Source organism: Pogoniulus pusillus, chromosome 14, assembly GCF_015220805.1.
Source record: "Pogoniulus pusillus isolate bPogPus1 chromosome 14, bPogPus1.pri, whole genome shotgun sequence".
Classification (NCBI taxonomy): Eukaryota; Metazoa; Chordata; class Aves; order Piciformes; family Lybiidae; genus Pogoniulus; species Pogoniulus pusillus.
Genome location: NC_087277.1, coordinates 8,063,828 through 8,083,704, shown reverse-complemented (window position 1 = coordinate 8,083,704; position 19,877 = coordinate 8,063,828). Strand labels below are relative to the sequence as shown.

Sequence of the window (19,877 nt, the reverse complement as noted above, 5' to 3'; positions counted from 1 at the left end):
TCATCAGTCATGATCTTTACACCTTGCGTTTGAACTCAGAGGTTAGACACAAATTCCAGCCAAACCTGAACAGCTTTTTAAGTGACAACATGTGTGGGATCCTGTAGGCTTAAATAGGCAAAGAGTTAAGATCCTTCCCCCATCATCCCAGCTGGCTGCAGGGATTAGCTGTGGTATGCATAGTCTATGGTGTACAGTGCACATCCAGGTTGCAGGAGAAACCGCACCAGAGATCAACACCCATCTGCAATGTTGTTGCAACTGATGGTACTAACATTCATGCTGTGTCACAAAACCACCACCAACTTAACTGTGCCTTCTCATGAAATCTTAGCCTCAATTTTATATGTTTAGCATCAGGTCAAAGTTCCAAGGTAGTTTTTTTTACACTTTCTGAAGACAGAATTAATAACCAGACTACTGACATAAATATATTAAGTAACTTTAATGCTGCTTAGCATAAGTCTTTGTTATATACTTTCATCCATGTACTCCAGTGTATTTTATACAATATGAAGTAGTTTTAAAAGGTATATATAGCTCTAGACAAAACATTCACAAAATAAGTTTCAATGCAAATAGAGAATTAGAAAAAAATAATCAGCCAGCGTACAAAAATCTTTGGAAGATAAGAATTTCAGCAAACAAGGTAGAGGAAAACCTCCATTGTGGCAATTCAGGATGACTGAGAGGTTCCAGTAGTTGGAAGGGCTATCACTCACTGCTGTGTCATCCGTTAAGAACCTAGCATGGGTCAGCAGGGACTGCAGGGCACTACTGATGGTGCCTGGGTCTCAGGGATTCTTGTACCTGGCAAGGTTGGTAAAGTAACTTTCACAGCAGACACCCCTGTTGGCTCAAGGACTAGGACTGGGAATGAAGTTCTGCCTTCCCTTACCCAAGCACCAATGTTCTCTGTAGAATCCTCAGGTGCACTGGCAAGGTGTGGTGAGCAAGCTGCTTTCCCATGCCAAGGAGCCTTTATTCTCCCAGGTTATTAATTTGGCACTATTCACAAGAGCAGAAATCATTTAATAGTATTATTAACAAAACCATTTCATCATCTGCAAAACAGCACGAGTGCTAGGGAGCACAGCACGATGCTATCATTTAGTTTTCTTACACTGGTTTTCTATACATCATTTTGCATGTCATTTTTCAACAGAGATATCAGGAGATGCTCAATTAAACTTCATTCATGCCAAAAGCAAATGCTGTAGTGGGTGGACCACTTTGCATTCCACTGCTTTCAGTAAGACGTTGCATAGGCATCTGTCCAAATAACAAACACCTTTACAACACTGCAGGCTTAGAATACAACAAATAACAGGCTGCAAGAATTGAGGTCAGACATTATTCACCATTTGGTAACATTCCATTCAAATGATATTGACTCACATCTTAAGTAACAAATGCAGCACTTGAAGTTAACAAAATCAAAGCTGTACTCTAACAAAGTGAAAACAGTGCAAAGAATCCTGTTAAAAATACACCATGTATACACACACACACACACACACACACTACAAATGCACTTTTTGTTTTGCAGTATAAATAGATCTGATCAAGCTAAATTCCTAAAACTAATGAACTACTGACTGACAGTCCCAAAGGGTTTCCACCTAAGGAAAATAGTAAGCTTTAAGAATCAGATGACCACAGCTGGATATGGCTATAGAAGAGTATCAAAAGATTTCACTGGATGGATATTAAAAATATTTTCTCTGTACATCAAAGTTAACAATATATATATACTAAGTTGGTATGATGACGTCAGCTTGGGCTTTGATTGTGCAAGGAGCAGCACAAAGAAAACCCATGACTCTACAAGGAGCCTGAAGGGTCTAGCTGGACCTGTGTGGAATGCACTGTAATGCTGCAAAAGACTTAAGGTTCAACAACTTGACTAGATGGGTGCTTTTTAGATGCCTATGCTGTTAACATGTTGGTTTAGCTTCCATTTTCTTCCTCTTCTGATTTAACACTAGAATTCTGTGACACATCTGTTCATCCCTGTACTCTATGGAGTATCCTTCTAATGAGCACACAGTAAAGTAAAAATCAGAAAGCACAGAGATGGAATCTTCTGTTAAGGAAATGCTGATCAGGGGTTATTTGCATTTCAGCACTTTAAAACAGATTTTAAGCAAAAAAAACCCCACAAAAACCAAAAGAAGTCTTTTTGGAATTAGATTACAGTAAAACAGACGAGTAGCACTTAATTTGATCTGAAGTGGAACACTCAGGCATCAACCTCTGTTCAACTGCTATAGTCTCCATCTCCTTAATGCCAGGGCTGTGCTGCAACCATAACAAATAGCTGTTGCAAAGGCAAAAATCTAGAGGAGGAGCAGGGAAGAAAAAAAAAAGAAAAGAAAAGTGAATCACATTATAATGTTCTACATTTTCCCCCTATTCTAAACAAATACAGGAACACAAATCATTCAGAAGTTACATCCTCCCAGCCAAAATGCTTAAGGCAAAGACAGGTTTGGGATCTTCTGACACTTTCTCACAAACCTCTGTCATAACCCTGTGTTATTTCTTTTAATTTACTTTCTTGATTCAGAAGGCATTTTGAAATAGAGTGTAGAACAGAATGTCTAAGTTATGTACTACATAATCATGTGTGTATGTACACTGTGGGTTTCAATGTTACCTAGACTGATCAAACATTAATCTCAGCTCCATTTCCAAGTGAATGCCTTTACAGCAAAGACATTGCTCTACACAGAACTCTTTGACTTGCAGAAACACAGAGCCAGCTTCAAACCCAGCCTCCCTGACCAGCTAGCCAGACATCAGAGCAACTTCCTGAGAAATGCCAGAAGTTGTTACTGCTCAAGAAGTGGATTAAATAGATTTCAACTGAAGGTCACAACACAGGAAACTTGAATATATAATGTACACCAGAAGGTAGAAATGAGTATCTGAATTGCTGAAAAAAACAAACTATGGATTCTATCTTACAACTATAACCCATATACAATGAAGATACAAATTTTGAATCACAGTATACAAAAGTAAATTTTAAATGACCGCAATCTTGTTTCCCCCATGCAGGTCACAAGACCACTTTAATGAAGCATTTCACAGCATTGTGATTTTTTTTTCAGTGTCCTGACTTTCTAATTATATACTTTGGAAAAAAAATACAAAGACACTAAAGATTACTTATCTGATTTACCATTTCTCAGCATCTCTTAATTAAAAATACCGAGGTAAGCTACAAAAGAGCTTCCTACTCCCCTATTTTAGAGGCCTGAAGAACTGAATTGGAAGAAAAACAGCAGGGAAGGGGAAAAAAAGGGTATCTTGGGACTCCTCAGTATCCTGTTATCAGAGAGAATGACTGAAATGACCATATATTCTGTGGGCTCTAAACATATTGAACATGGATTGCAAAGGTAGAACCTGAGACATCTGTGTAGCATAAAGTCCTTCCTTAATTCAGTCACAGATGTGACACACCACTGCTGTCCTTGTGCCACACGGCCATACATAATGGGATCAGATGTGCTTCAGTGTGTTACTGGAAAGTGGATAATGGTGAGGCACTGTAGACTTGGAGAATGATGTGCCCACCTCATACCTTCAGACTTAACTGCCAAAGCAAAAGCCCCTGCCTTTTTATTCTCCTCTTGCAGAAACAACATCAATCTTACACCTTACATTCATTTGTTTTTTTTACCTTAAGATGAACTGAAAGTGCTTACTGTGCAAACTGTATGGCCTATTTGGTTTCAAGGAAAACAGATACCCAGAGAGGGTTTTAGGAACTACATACATACACACCTTTCTGTGAGGTATGTAAGACCCTCTGGATGGTACAGAAAAACAAGGAGCAGCAGTTTCATTTAAGTTAAGCCTACTGGCACACCTCTACTTGCCCTTCAGGAGTCCAGCCAGGGAGAAAGCTAGAGCCTGGCATATTTTCTGACTCAGCTATGCACACCCATATCACCAGATACAGTGATTCAGTGGTAATGCAACTAGAGTGAGAAAAATACAACCCAAGCTTAGGCTATCAATAAAAGTGCTCTAATCCTTGCTGTAAGAGGCAGCAAGGGGCCTTTTATGCCTGATGTACTAAGTACCTATTCAGAACTTCACAAGGAGCTAGTCCAAGTTTGGTTTTTTTTCCCCATGGCATGTTCAGGGCTATCTAAATGGCACAATCTGAAAGATTGAGCATGAGTATGAAATTCACACCGGAAGCTCTGATGAAGGCTCAGTTGTTGCTTTTTTTTCTAATAACCAACATGTCTTTTAAAGAAGTATCTCATCTGAAAACTGTAAGCTGTGGTGATCATATATTTAAAACACTACAGTGAAGAGTACCAACTCAGTACCCATAACATTAGCATTAGCTTATTCCAGCACTTTTTGCATGTCACTATTATAGACACTATTTGCTTGTCTCAATTTTTTTCACCATCTCCTCCTTCTCTTCCAGCTTGCTATGAAGTCCCCCAGTTGAATGGTTGCCTACAAGGGTTTACAACAGCCTTCTGTTCCCTAGATACTAATATATGAGATACATACCGAGGCTGCTATACTTATGTTATATTCATGATCGGACAGAATCTTCTCTTGTGTAGTAGAATTGAATCTGCGAGGAAAGTGATGCAGAGATGTAGTTGCTGCTTGCAGTAGAAAAGCTCCAAAGTAACAGACAAAAGTAGCCCCATGGAAAATAAAGTCCTGAAAAGCAAGTAACAGAATCAGTCAGAGCTGCAATACATTTCTAATTCTTCTAGCCTAGGTGCAAATGAAACATGAATGGAGCACTGATAATAATTTTACATGAGCAGTGTAAAAGCCATCTGGATATGTTTTCACAGCTGCCTGCAATTACAAGCACCCCACTAACATAACTAGTGATAAAGGGCAAACCTTGTATTCTTTCAAATTAACATATGCACACATGTACATCTACATGTACATATCCTGACCTCTTAAAAAGCTTTTAGAGTTTACAGAACTTTCCCTTCACATGGCTTAGATGAAAAAGAAGAGACACACAGGCTAGCTTTATCACAATTTAATCAATACAATTCAAGCTTGCAGTCTCCCAAATAGCTTCTCAGCTATAATGTAAGCTCCAGAAGTTCCCCCTCCATGCCTAAATTTTGCTTCTGTAAATGCCCAGAAACACCTCAGCCTTGACACAACTAAGTTTACTTCCCAATGCAGTAAGAATCCAAGAACTGAAGCATCTTCTTAACTCACTCTGACTTGTCTCTACCCACAGTACAATCAACTGGAAGTACTTAATGATATTATGCCTGAGACTTTAGAGGATTTACTTTAAAATATGCTTCTATTCTGGCCTTCTCTAGGTGATTCCAATCTCTATAGTGAATGCTAGCTGAACAAAAGGTTTAAACATCTCACACTCATTTCTGGATTCTACTACTGAAGCACATGAAAAAGCAGCTCTTGTGCCTAAATCTCTTTGTGGGCTGTACTTCAGAGTCACGTTCCACACAGCAAGATCCAAGATACGTTCCAATAAAGTTTTAAAACGTCTAAAATGGTCTTCCAGCATCTTCTGTGGTTGAGTCTGCAAAGCTGACATCTGCACTGTACTCAGTTCCTGCATCTATACAACATACACTTTGTGTCTATACCCATGCAGGTCTGCAAACACCACAGACACGAGTTGTAAAATAATACAAGAGTACATGCATGCTTTTTGATGATACCCACATTATGTAGTCTATCTCCTGCACTAATGAATTCTTTATGCACTTTAATTCTTCCAAGTGCAATGGACTATCAGTATCTCAAGATGCTGGGATGCAAGTCCATCCCAACCACAGACAGAATTCATGTGCACTGGCAATTATTGTGCGGCATCCTCACCTGCCATCCTGGTTTGAGTTACATAATGAGAGAAGAGAACTAGAGAACTTGAGAACAGACCTAGTTCTGTTCAGTGATTTTACTTTTCAGGTCAGTCTCTTCTAAGGAACAGCACTTTCTGAAATCAAAGGCATGTTTTCAGAGAGTATCTGCTTCTAGTAGTGATAATGCTCAATGCTTCCAGTAGTACCAAGGAGTGGTATGTAGACCTACATCACTGCTAAATCTTGTGTACCGTGCTGGAGGTGCAGAAAGTAAAAGGCCACACCTGCACAGAGGAGCAGATAGGAGAGGTGACCCTGAACTGACCAGAAAGGGATATCTGATATAAAGCTGAGGGATCACAAGGTCAAGTTCTCTTCTTCAATGGCTGGTGTCTGAGGAGGACTCCATCTGTTCTGCCTTGGATCTTGATCCATGAATTCCCAAGTCCACTTCCAGAACTTAGCTCCTGAATCCAGTTCTCATTGTCCAGTCTGGGAATTGCCCAGTGCCTGCCACAGCATCAGTAATGACAGCAACTAACTGCCTTCAGAGAGGCTGTTTGACATTGCTTTTTTATATATTTGTATATATTTTGGTTTCTTGTGACTATGTTCATTAAAACTGCTCTGGTTTTTTAATCAGTAAGTCTCTCTCACACTTACTCCCTTTCTCTTCCTTTGGGAAGGGAGAGGCATTGATAGAGAGCATCTGTCACCTGTTTGGTAGCTGGCTCAGCCTAACTCCTGTCTGAGATCAAAGTTAGAATGTGCTGCACTTCCCTGTTTAAAGAATTGTTGTTTTCTACTGAAATCACTTTGTTTTCAAGCTCATGAGTTGTTCCACATTTGACAGCAGCTAAAGCTACTTAAATCACACCTAGTCAGTTTTGATGTATTACAATATAATCTGCTACTACAGTTTCCCATTCCACTTAGATCAGGAAACAATTTTAGTTTAATTAGGAATCATTTGAGGTTAGGTCATAGAGTGTACTGCTTTTCTTAACGACTGCTAATTACTGGGAACCCAAGTTTTTGGAAAACAGCTGCAGTTATTCCCAACTTCTGATTTTCCAATACCTGCCTGAGTGGTTGGTTGGTTTTGTTTTCCTCTTGGAATACTACCAGGAGGCCCCACTGACATCAACAGAACTAAGATAAGAGGGTAGAGGATGAATGTCTGAGCTAGGTGCATAGCTTTTATAAGCTAAGTTTGCTGGACCTCAAGCTTTAGGTGTTAAGGCACATTCCCCAAGTCTCCAGCCCTGCTGTAACACCTGTACTTCATGGAAAAGAATAGAAGAGACCTACTCCAGCATGAGAATGCTAAGGCATTGGAGAAGGACAAGCATTTCTTCTCACCACTTACAGGTGTGGCTTCCTCCTGCTCACTCAAGCTGGCAGACAGACACATACATCTTCCATGCTACCATCTACATGCTACATCAGACTGCACACAGGTACATGTTCACTATGAGACAAAGCCTGAGCCCTGTATGGTGGCCTGGAACAGGATTTCATAGCACAGGACTCCAGCAACTTGGAAGATCTGCATTGGCCCACAGGTAATCAAGGGCATCCATTATTCTTGGGCTGCTAAATAACAGGAATACCAACTGGACACTCTTGACATCACTGCTCATGAAGGAGCACAAATAGCTCCATAAGGAAGACAGTGCTGACTGCATACAGGAGAGGTACACTCAGCAGGCAAACTCTTTAATTTCCTTCATTCTCCTGCCAAACCCTTAATTTGCTTCTCCTGGCAGCAATTATGGTGAAGCTATGTAGCATCAGTACAATTTCATGTTCATAGGGTTATGGTTTCTGTGACCAAAAGCCCCAAGATTTTATGAGAGCAGGCTCTTTGTTTTCCAGTAGCTGTCAGCATGGCATCTAACTCTCCCTTTGCCTCCACACTTGCATAGCCATTGAAATCTCCTGCAAAGTGAGCAGAAATCACTGCCAGGTCTGTACAACATGTTCACAATAAAGAGTGTGCTGTGAGTCAGGCTGTGAAAGACACTATTTGTCACACTACCTGGTTTAATGCAGTCATCTAGAGAGTGATGTTCCTCCAGAAGGTCCATACTTTCCCTCATCCTTTCACTGTATAGCATCTTATTTTTTAAGTGTCTGTGTTAGTGGAGCTACTTATGCAGTAAGTCCTAAGACCTCATTGCTTTTCTACAGCTACCCATAAGGATGTTGTGGAGAGCTCGGTGCTGGTCTCTTCTCAGAGGCAGTTAGTGATAGAACAAGAGGGAATGGCCTCAAGTTGCAACAGGGAAGGTTAAGACTAGATATTAAGAAAAAAATTTCACAGAATGGCCAGGCATTGGAATGGGCTGCCCAAGGAGGTGGCTGAGTCACCAACCCTGCATGTGTTTAAAAGACGTTTGGATGTAGTGCTTGGGGCTATGGTTTAGGGTGAACCTTGTACAGTAGGGATATCAGCTGGACTTGGGTCTTTTCCAAGATGAATGTTTCTGTGATTCTGTGATTAGGTGTTACTAAATGCAGGGCTGTCAGAACAGTGAATGTCTGAAATGTAGTCTGAAACTACACTTGTTCATGAACATTTCCGTGAAGCTATAATGCTCCAGTATAACTAAGCCAGGCCTCTTCTCATTTTTAATCTAATGAACCATAGCTTCTGAGATCTATGGCAAATTTATGAAAGAGCAAAACTTAGGTATTTATCTCAATACACACAATTTTAACCAAACAGGTGCATCTTTTTTTTTTTCATAATAAAAATAGTTTTCATGTTTCTGGTAGTTATGTATTTGCAATGAAAGGCTAAAAAACCTTTATGAAGTGCTGGTGAGGAGTTTAGTGCCAACAAACTGCAGAACACTTGAATACTTGAAAACAGTGGTCAAGTGATTATTGTGGTTTTGGCTTGAATAAAGTTGATTTTCTTCCTCCATAGCTGGTACAGTGCTGTGTTTTAGGTTTAGGATGAGAATAATGTTGGTAACACACTGATGTTTTAGCTGCTGCTGAGTAGTGTTTGTACCAAATCAAGGACTTTTCAGCTTTTTGTGCTACCCTGCTGGTGGAAGCTGAGGGTGCACGAGAAGCTGGAAGAGGCCACAGCCAGGACAGCTGATCCAAACAAGCAGTATATAAACTGGGAGGAGTGTGCACAGGGGCACTATGGTTTGAAGACTGTCTGGTTATTGATCAGGAGCAGATGAGTAATTATACTGTGCATCACTTGTATATTCTATTGCTAGTAGTACTGCTACTGTCCCTCTTCTGCTCTATTAAACTGCCTTTATTTCAAGCCCCAAGTTTTACTTTTTTAAACCTCCAGTTCTCACCCACTTCACACTTTGGGAGCAGTGTATCACATACAAGGGGGACAAAATCAGCAGCACAACACACAAACTATTGCTATAAATGAACATTTGTATAGCATTTCCAATCTTTAAGAGGCTACGCCCTCACCCAGCAACTCCTAAATAGATGCATGATTGTAAACGTGCAAATAGTTTCAATGAAACCCAGGACACTATTAATTTACTTAAGTTATGCACAGGCTCAAGAGCTTTGTTGCATCATAACTTGCAATGATGTTGCAGCATAAATCCCTGTAATGGTCTCTGTAATTGTAACTCATTATTAGTCTAACTAGTACCTGTATTATGCTGAAAGCTGACACTGTATGTACATGCACTTGAAGTGCTAAAGCTTGTTTTGATAGAATCCAGTCTGTTACCACTGACAGGCTTTAAAGTTATCAATTAGAGCTCCAAACTCAAGAAGCACTATGATATGCTCTAAAGACTTTTTAAGGGACTGTCATGAACAGATGAACAACCACAGATGTTGATACTGAAGCATACAACTCCAGCTATGATCAAGAAGAATGTCAATAAGAAAACTAAGCCATGTGGGAGGAAGGTGATGGTGATAAGCTGTTACTAACAGCCAAACTGATAATATTTGAGAAGTTCTAGTATTTTTGGACTTTTATTTTTTTGGCATTCCCATTCCAATCACAGTTTTGTCACCTTCCAGTAATATGAGAGTGATGGTGTCTCATGCTTGAGACTACTTGAGCACTAAAACCTCAAAGAACAGAACAGTTAAATGATGACAAAGGAGTATGTAAATTAGCAATCTCTGATCTGAGCTATGTGTTTGGTAAAAAGTGTGGCCAGCAGCTCCCATTTTTTTAATAGGAAGTTATAGTCCAAAACTATAGGTTGGACTGGATGATCTGAGAGGTCTCTTCCAACCTGGCTGATTCTATAAACTACTGGCACAAGCCATAACAACCCATTACAGCAAAAATCAAGTCCTATCTTCACAATGAAGAAAAGCTGAGGAGAGTATAATGACACCTGTAGTGTCACCAGGCTTCCTCTAAAATAAACACTGTCTCCTAGAAGGATGTTAAGCTATGTAATACTCTTTGACTACCTAAGATCACTTATCAGTGATGCCCCAGCATTAAGGAAAAGACCCAAAAGTCAGCAGAAGGCTTTCTTAGGAACTGGAGGAAACTTTGTGGTTGCTTTAGTACAGCCTGTGTTACACAAGCAACCACATCACACAACATGTTAACAGATGTATCACTTCCTTTACAATACTAGATGCATCTTTCTACCCCTCATTATTCACAGGTGTTGCTACCACTTCTCTAGTAGCCAGAAAATGTCATCTGATTTCTAGTCTACAATAATTTCTGGCCACTTAAACCAACTTGTGGTGAGGCTTTGTTAAATTACTCCTCTTCCAGCTGCTCAGGCATTTGATGTGCTCATCGAGGATACTCCTTCAATCAGTTTCAAGAGCTGGGCTCATTCAGCCTCCATCAGAAATCAGGTCCTGTATTTCCTCCTTCATCCTTGCAGCCCTACTTTTTTCTTTTTCAATTTTTGAGAACCTTTCAGCTAAAACAGAGGGCCAGGCACTAAGGCTTAGGATCAGTACTTCTCATGAAATGATTTTCAGTTTATAAAACAACAGGAATCCTTACATAAAGAAAACATTCTCACCATCTGGTTCCAGTTGACAGCAATCCTATTTGCATATCCAAAGAGGAACACGCACAGGAATACAATGGACAGGAACCACGAAGTCACCGCTACAAACATCACCCATCCTTGCAGAAGCGGCAGTGGAATTCGTGTAGCAGCCACCAAAATCCAGACTATAGTTCCAAACAGCTGCAAGTAAAATACTGATGATGAGATGAGAAACAACTTTTATTCAGTCCTTTCAGCCTGAGAACTAATATCATATATCAACATGTCCTCAGGTTACTTTCAGGAACTGAAAGGAAACACTTCAGAAGTACTCATAGAACCCAAGGGTTCTTAGAAACGATAGGAACTAACTGGCAGTAAGATGAAGCCGCTCTGAAGATCTTAAAAGAGTCCTGAAAATGGGATTTACAAATCCAGGTGTGATGCACACTGCTGCTGAAAATGTCACCTTTACTCTCCTTTTAAGGGGAATATGAGAAATGTGAAACTGTTTCACACACAAACTTATACAAACCTCTATCTACTGCAGTTAGCATGACAAGGTTGTACGTTATGCTTGGATTTAATCTCATACTGTTTAGTTTTTAACTCCTAACCAGATGAGATACAGAGATATAAACCTGCATATTTTCCCCATTAATTTGTAACGAAAAAGCTGGAAAAGAATACATTAAAGAGAAAACTAGAATACAGAACGAGTTGTAAATTATGTTGTAATGACTAGAAAAACATACAGCTTTCCAGAATTATCATGACCAAGGGAAGAATTCAGCACTGCCAATACTCTTCTCTTCATACTGACTGCAGCAAATGAGTGGTGGAGATGCTATGCTATGATGGGATGGGGGACAGCAGTAGAACAAGAGGATACAGTCTCAAGTTGTGCCGGGGGAGGTACAGGTTGGATGTTAAGAGGAAGTTCGTGCTAGAGAGAGTGACTGGCATTGGAATGGGCTGCCCAGTCAGGCAGTGGAGCTGCCATACCTGGAGCTGCTCAAGAAAAGACTGGATGAGGCACTTAGTGCCATGGTCTAGTTGACTGGATAGGGCTGGGTGCCAGGTTGGACTGGTTGAGCTTGGAGGTTTCTTCCAACCTGGCTGATTCTATGATTCTATGACTCAAGTACTTTAAAGACTTCCCTGGTTTAATCAGCTCTTGGCCTACAGAAGGGTACTGTTTCTCCCTGAAAATTCTGCCTCTTTATAAAAAAAATGATAACTGGAGAAAAATCATACTTGCCATCTGAAAGATACTACAGAAAGATTTAACTTCATAATGCAACCTGCTGTGTAGTGACAGCAACAATCAACTTCCAAGCAAGTTTCTACTTTCCTGGTTTAGATCCTACAGATTTACAGCTACGGAGCTCACATTTTCATAACCAAAGAACTTTCTTTTGAATCAGAGTTGGATGAGAGGTTACCTTTGAAAAGATGACTACCATAAAATTAGTTGGTTCCTCTCTAATGTTACATTGCAGCAGCACTGCAATGTGAAGATGCACTAGCCTTCAAGTTGTTCTCTAGGGTTTCTTTTTTAGCTGCTGTGAAGAACCAAACTTTCTCTAGTTTCACAAGACTGGAGGTGAAAGTCTGTACCTCCGTGACCATATAGTGATGGGCAATGTGGAAGCAGAAGGGAGAGCAGAAAACATCTGTTAAGCAAAAAGCAGAGACACGTGAAATGTTTTCAGTATTCTGAATGTGCAGTCCTTCAGCCTTCTTTCGGAAACTCTTGTACAGATCTCTCATCTCAGCGCCCACTGTTGTGCTATTTCCCTTGTGCTACATCACTCCAGCGCGGCTGTCAGATGCATAATAGGTCAGCCAACCTAACGAGCCTTTTGTCCCTCCTGACTGGGGGCCCGATTTTAGTGCCTGGACTTGTGCTCTGAGCTCCTTGCTCGGGTGCAGTTTTACAGCTTGCACGCCAGGATCCATCTCACAGACTGAGATCGAAAGAGCATTCTGCTCTGAGCCCAACGCAGAACAGTCATCGTAAAACCAAAGGAGTTCTGGCAAGGTTTCCTGTTTTGCTGTTGGCTTATTCTCTCCTTTGTACTAAAGAGTGCCACGGCTCTGGTCCGGACGCTCAGCCGTAGCTCAAACGTTCTCAGCCCAGCCTACACCACCACGGTCTCACACGCACGTCACATTCAACATACGCGTGGGAGTCTGCATGGATCCTGTAACACATGCACATGGTGGGGTTTTGGGTGTGGGGCTCGAAATCCTCGACAGCTTAACCCCGGTGAAACCCATCTCTGCGGGCCTCCAGGTGCCGCCCAACCAGTGCCGGGGAAAGTGCCGTGCCGCTGCTGGAACCTGACGATCAAACACGCCAGGGCAGGCTGAAAGAAGCGGGGACAGGTCCTGTTGTCTTTCTCGGCATAGCCCCCCGTCCCAGCCCCCCAGCCCCGGGGCGAAGCGGGGCAGCCCGGCGGCTCTCCCCCGCAGAAGCCTCGGCCGCCCGCTCCTTTCCCACTCAAAATGGCAGGTGAGGAGCGCGGGCGACGCGGGGCTGCCGCTCGGTGATTCTTGGGCAGAGGGACGTCCCCTCCGGCTCCGGGCACCACTGCCTACGGGGGCAGGAGACGGGCGCAGGGCAGCGGGGTGCTGAAGAGAGAGGAACGCGCAAAGGCCGGCGGATGCCTGCTTCCCACCCGCACTCACGATTTCCAGGAAGATGACGGCTCCCGAGTAGGTGCGCAGGATCTCCAGGCCAGAGGGCAAAGTGACTCGGGGGGGCGGGAAGTAGGCAGCAGGGTTGGGAGGCGGTGGCATGGACGAGGCTCCCCTGGGCAACATGTTGCTGCGGCGGCGGCGGCGGCTGCTGCTGCTGCTACCGAACGCGATGGGGACGACCGAGCTGCGCCCAGGTGGGCGACGAGGAGGAAGAGGTGAAGGACGGAACAGGTACGGGCAATGCTTCAGGCACCGCCCAATCCACCTCCCTCGGGCCCGCCCCACCTTGCCTCGCCTGGACCTGGGTGGACGTTCCAGGGGTGCCAAGGACTGAGTCCGCCCCGCTCCACCACGCCCGGTCGGGCCCCCGGCCCGCCCTGAACGGAGGCCTCGGCGGTGCAAGCGAGCAGGAGCGCTCTGTTCCGGGCGAGCCTGTGCCCGGTGCTGGGCTGGGCTAGGAGAGTGCTCCGCTTTGGCCGGGACCTCCCGACTCCCGTGTGCCGCCGGTGGCGTTCGGCTTCCCCGGGGCGCAGTGAGTGATTGCACGGGAGTGCAGCGCTTCTGCTTCGTGAGTCCTGAGTCAAGCCCAGCCCACACTCAGGGCGTTTTGCTAATGCCAGTTTGCAAAAGGTTATTAATTACTTTCTGGTTACAGGTATTCGACGCTTCAAAATGACAAAGTGGCACTTTTAGTTGTTGTTAGGGTTTTGTTTTGTTTTGTTTTTTCTTTTTCTGCCCCTAAGGAACCTCTTAAGTTGCCCATTCGAAATACTGAAAACATTTAATATGTGTCTTCTTTTCATTCAAGCTGATTCAACCATGCACAACTACCTGAAAGTGATAGAAAACGTCCAATGTGAGAGTTTTGGGAAGGTGAAGGTCTAGAAGACTATGTGTTCATCAGGACACTTAAAGTGCATTTTCTCACACTTAGGACAAATATTTTGCTCAAATGACAGATCTGGTGGAACTCAGCTTTTTGTTTATTTCTCCGTGTGTGCCTTAGGATGGAGTATTTTGTCACTGGGGTGACAGAGCACTGTTTCATCCAGTGTTAACCCAGGGCGTGTTCATAGAATCATAGAGTCAGCCAGGTTGGAAGAGACCTCCAAGATCATCCAGTCCAACCTGTCACCCAGCGCTATCCAAACAACTAGCCCATGGCACTAAGTGCCTCATCCAGTCTTGAACACCTCCAGGTATGGCGACTCCACCACCTCCCTGGGCAGCCCATTCCCAATGGCAATCACTTTGTGAAGAACTTCCTCCTAACATCCAGCCTATACCTTCCTCAGAACAACTTGAGACTGTGTTCCCTTGTTCTGCTGCTGGTTGCCTGGGAGAAGAGACCAACCCCCACCTGGCTACAACCTCCCTTCAGGTAGTTATAGACAGCAATGATGTCACCTCTGAGCCTCCTCTTCTTTCATGGTGGTTATCCCCCACATACACATCTGTGATGTTATCTTACATTTTAAGAAGGTTTCATGCAAGTGTCTGCGGCTGCTCCAGAGGCTGAACCAGCTAGGGTGTTAATGTTGTGTTTATTTAGATAGTTTTTTGAGGTGCATGATGTTTCTCAGTTGTGCATTCATGCTAACAACAAATGCCTCAGCCTCTGACATGCTTGTCTTCCTCACCTCAATCCAAGCTCTTACGTGGGGAGCAGTTGGCTGCTTGAAATAAAATTTATCCATGCTTCCAGCATACCTAGGATGTAAGTAGTGTTGGGATACTTCTAAAATGCAGTAATAGCCACTTAGCTCTGAAATTGTGCCTTCTAAAGGGATAAGAAGCAATTATTTGCATTCTTTCTTATGCTCTCTCCCCATCCTGACAACCTTTATAGCTTGATGAAGCTTAAGGAGTGGAAGTTAAAGGATTGAATCTCCATTAGGCTAAAGAAGACACTGTGCCTGGCCTTCCTCTTTTGTGAGTGCTATACCCCACTGGTTATCTGGTAAGGTAATATTCCACCTTTAGAGCATTTTAAAAAGTGAATTTTGTGTCCCATCTGTTTATCTTCAGGGAAGGGCTCCAGGCATTGGAGACATGTATCTACAGGTCTTTGTTTGAATATGTTTTGGATTCAGACTTGTGCCTGATTAGATGTAGGTGGCTTGTTCTTGGGGTTATATTCTGGAGACCGTATGTCCATTTAATTTCACAGTCTGGCCCTAAATCTGTTGAGACTGTGCTGTAGAAGGAGAAATTTGAGTGGGTGGAAAACTGGATTGATCAGTTTATGATTTGGAACAAGAAATGTAATTATCCTTATCTTATACAGAGGAAGTGCAAATAGCTCTTGATCCTAACATTTCCAGCAGCAGTGAATTCTACTGATGATTCCGTAACATGTGCAATCATTTTTCCCCCCTTGCCTGCAAATACCATTCATTTTAACCTGCATATTCCTTTAAGCACTGATTTTCTGGAATTTGGATAGTTTGAAGTCCAAATGTCACTGTTTGATACCAATATACACCACACATTTGTGGCTGTACTTCCCCCCCCAAATCCTACTCATTTAAATGCAAGTAGGTGTTTAAATTAATGTTACTATGTTTGAGCAGGATGTGTTACCATGACATGTATACTGATTCATGTACTGTTTGGATCTTTAAAAACCTGGGTTCTTTAAGAGATTAGAAATGGGATTGCACATTTAGGTTTCCATGGCAAAAAGACATGACTGTGTTGGACTGCTTTTAATAGCATTATTACATTACTCATTGCATCTTGGCTTGTTACAGGGTGAGTTAATGATGCTGCTTTAAGTGCACCAATCAACAGGAAGCAGAATGATATTGATTCACTCTACATAGGAAGGTCTGTCTATGCAACCAACAGGTCTAAGAACTTCTCTTAAATAACTGTTTCATGAAGTCCAGGCTCTTTCCCTTTTATGTTCTCATGCTTATGATAGCCTGATGTAGAGTTGACAATGTCACGGAAGTATAAAACTACTTACTGCCCTTTTTACATGATAAATATTGTTGGTGAATTAACTTTCAAATTCAGTGATGTAGTACATGCATACCTTTAATTTGTAGCTAGAAATCAAAGTATCTGGTTCTGATGCTCTAATTTTCCCCCTCCCCCAAGTGGCCGACCATTAGAAAAAAACACTGCATTCTGAAGAGCTGTGGTTGAATATTAACCATCCCATTTAAGCTTTAGGAATTAGAAAAGATAAACTAATATTTTGGAAAAGACATTGATATACATCATGCCAAATGTGAAAACGACTTATACAGCAAGATTCAGACTACCTTTTGTGAGGTATGGCATGACACTTCTGGAACAGCAGAATATTGTTAAGGATCCTGGAGTGATAGGTGAAAGTAGTGTTAATATGAGAATTCATGGTCCTTGGTGCCTTATCTGAGTGCATTATCAGAAGGACCTGTGGTGCTGGAAGCAGATGTAACTCTGCTGATCCCATGTCTCATGTTGATGTGTGCATAAGAGACATCTGCCAGTATGGCCAAAGATGTGGAAAGTTTAAGTCAAATAAATGAGAGCCACTCTGTTCTCTACCCATCAGTTTAAGTTTGCACACAGGCAGATTTGCATTAACAGATCTCTCTAAGCTAGAGTGGACTTGTTCAAAAGTTTCCTGATAGCATAAGGCTCTGTTTCTTCCTTTCAGTCACATTTTGATCTGAGGGGCATTGTCTGTGTTTCTTTTAGATTTGAAAAGCTGTTTTTTCTTAAGAACAAATGCAAACACTCTTAATCTTATGGTTATGTATCAAAAAATAGAGTTGATTGTATAAAAAGGAGACTTTTGTTTATAAATTAATACATTTCATGTGCTCCTGGAAATTTCATACAGGATACTGATTTCACACTGGTTCAAACTCAGGAGTCAGTCATACCCCTTTAGCCAGTGAAATTAAATAGGTGTAAAACTGATTTGCATGAAACAAATGATAAGGAAACCCTTTGGTGTAATTTGTATAGTGTGGTTGCTCAGTGGTAACAGGACTTTAGTGTCATGGTTGAACCAGTGTGTATTATGAATTAGTATGCAAATACCACCACATAGTTCAGGTGTCTTGGGAGGCAGCATGACAGTTTCTAAGAATGCCAACGTTTAACTTGTTTGACTTGGTGGTGCTGAGTTCCCTAGTGTTGTAGTATAATGTGCTGTCAAAGGGCCAATTCTCCTTTCATTTTCACTGAGAAATTCCTCTTAGACCTTTGAGGGTGCAGCAAGGGTTAAACTGCAAAATCTCATCACAGCAGAAAGGAGGCTCCTAAACTCCTACAGAGTGAGTGAAAGCTGGATGAGTGGATCAAGAGGGACATGACAGAGCAGAACAAAGTTTCCAAGCAGGAAAATGTTTCAATAAATCTATGTGATGTTTTTGGCATAGGTGAGCCAGCAGAAGAAAAATGGATTTCAGGGATTGTCCCCAGCAGGGCATGGGAAAGTCTTGGAGGTGCAAACTAGAGCGTAACATTCTGGTAGATGCAGGATGACTAAATGGCACTGGTTGTTTAAGACAGAATTGCCCAGGGAAACCAGTAGACAACGTCACAGCAGCAATACTCCAAAGTTGTTTTTTTTTTTTCTTCTCTTCTGTCCTCATCCTGCTCCATGATATAAAAGAGAAACAGTTCAGTTGGTGGTATAGAACCTGAATTCAGCAGCATGTGCTAAGTGCTGTTGATGCAGAATGCAGCACAGTGCTGTGCCATTAGGACTGCTAGTCCCTTGGGCCTCTTCTCACTTTGTCATCAGCCACAGATTGATGTACTAATCTTTAATCATAACGTGTTGGCCTACAATCTTACCTCTCATTACTCAGGAGTATGTATCTATTATTTTGATAAACTGTCAGTGCTGACAGGGAGTCACTATTTTCACTCAGTTGCAGTTTGTTTGCTTTTGGGGACTGTTTGTTTTATTGAGCAAATTTCTAGCAAAGGATAATTAAGCAAAAGACAATGGTGGCTTCATTTTGTGATGAAAGAATTCAGAAAGGAGAACCAAGAAGACATATTAAAATATCCTTGCATTAAAAAGCTCTGTAATGTTTTGAAATGGCTTTAAAAGGCTGCTCCAAAAGGAATGAACCTATAGATTTGAATGCACTTTGAGTTTATTTAGTTGCAATAAAAAGGATTTATCATAGTGTTAGAATGTATACACATAATTAGGCCTTATCCAATGACTGTTAGTAGTATGGTAAGGAGCTATTTGAGTGTTTAAGATTATAGATGTAAAGACATTATTATGATTCTTCTTTTAGGTTTGAAATGCTGATGCAATCTCCAGAAGCCTTTATGAGGTCTGAGCCATGCTTCTGCACCTCTAGACACTGTGTGCTGCTGTGCCCATGTAAAGCAGAGAGAAAAATCAACTAATCACAGTGATCTGTTTTACTGAAAGAATGATGATTTCATTATGAAATTCAAGTTGTTCATGAAGAGGTGTTTGAATGTTCTTCTGTAGAGGTGAATTTAAGGGAAGTGCATTTTCCTGAATGAAGCTTGCAGTGGTTTAACTCCTGGAGGACTCCAGGAGTCTCAGTAGAGATTAATGGGTCACAATATATCAGCATTTGCCTCATTTTATTAATTACAGTAAACACAAACACAAATTCTGTAACCTTGAGCTTTAGATGATAGGTTGCATGTTAACTCCCACCTTCTGGGGAAGTGGCTGGAGGAATCTCAGCTGCAAATGAAATGAACTGAGAAGTATTTATAATCAGGGAATTACTGGGGATCTTTTTCTTTTATCTCAACTACTGCATTCTTGCTGAACCCACCTCAGGTTCTTTCACAATGTTTTGGTAAGTTTAAGCATTAGATCAAGTAAGTTTTGATTCATAGGAAAGCAAACAGGTTTGAGGTTTTCTTTCATTTCTTTCATAAATCCTAAACCAGTCAAACTACATTCTTGTTAGAAGTAAGTATTACACACAGTACCTGTGCAATTTCTAGATAGAAGACAACCTGTTGTTCTAGTAGCATCCTTTAAGTCATGAATCATTGAGGATGAAGTGGTTTGTGTTGCCCTCACCCTGAGATGTGCTCTGCTAAGATGTGGTTTAAACTGTGAAAAATAAGTTAAAGAGCAACCATCTCTTTCCCATTGTGATTTTCAATGTGATAACCACAGAATTTATTCACAGAGATAATGTTAATGAGTATTTTAATTCACTTACAGCTGCTAATAGTTTCTTAGTGCTCATTAGTGTCTGACATTATGCTTTGTTCCCTGACATCTTTCCACTTCATGTACATGTTCCTTCTATACAGCTAATGGTTTCTTCCTCCACAATGACTAACTCCTCACAGTGGACTTGCACATTGTTCTCAG

The 19,877-nt window shown here is 41.8% G+C and overlaps 1 protein-coding gene across 1 annotated transcript; it reads right to left on the bottom strand.

Annotated features, from left to right (window-relative positions):
• Positions 1–426: 426 nt before the first annotated feature.
• On the bottom strand, positions 427–14,100 carry MAL2 (mal, T cell differentiation protein 2). The gene is made up of 4 exons (XM_064154196.1): positions 13,529–14,100; positions 10,865–11,035; positions 4,546–4,704; positions 427–2,339 (listed from the first exon to the last, which is right to left on the bottom strand). The coding sequence occupies exons 1-4, from the start codon at positions 13,661–13,663 to the stop codon at positions 2,268–2,270; spliced, it is 537 nt and encodes a 178-aa protein (XP_064010266.1). The 5' UTR covers positions 13,664–14,100; the 3' UTR covers positions 427–2,267.
• Between the last annotated feature and the right edge of the window lie 5,777 nt (positions 14,101–19,877).

Coding starts and splice junctions, on each gene's coding strand:
- MAL2 (XM_064154196.1), bottom strand. CDS start 13,663: ATGTTGCCCAGGGGAGCCTCGTCCATGCCACCGCCTCCCAACCCTGCT. Junction 11,036..13,528: donor CCGTCATCTTCCTGGAAATC/GTGAGTGCGGGT, acceptor TTTTACTTGCAG/CTGTTTGGAACTATAGTCTG. Junction 4,705..10,864: donor CTGTCAACTGGAACCAGATG/GTGAGAATGTTT, acceptor CTTGCTTTTCAG/GACTTTATTTTCCATGGGGC.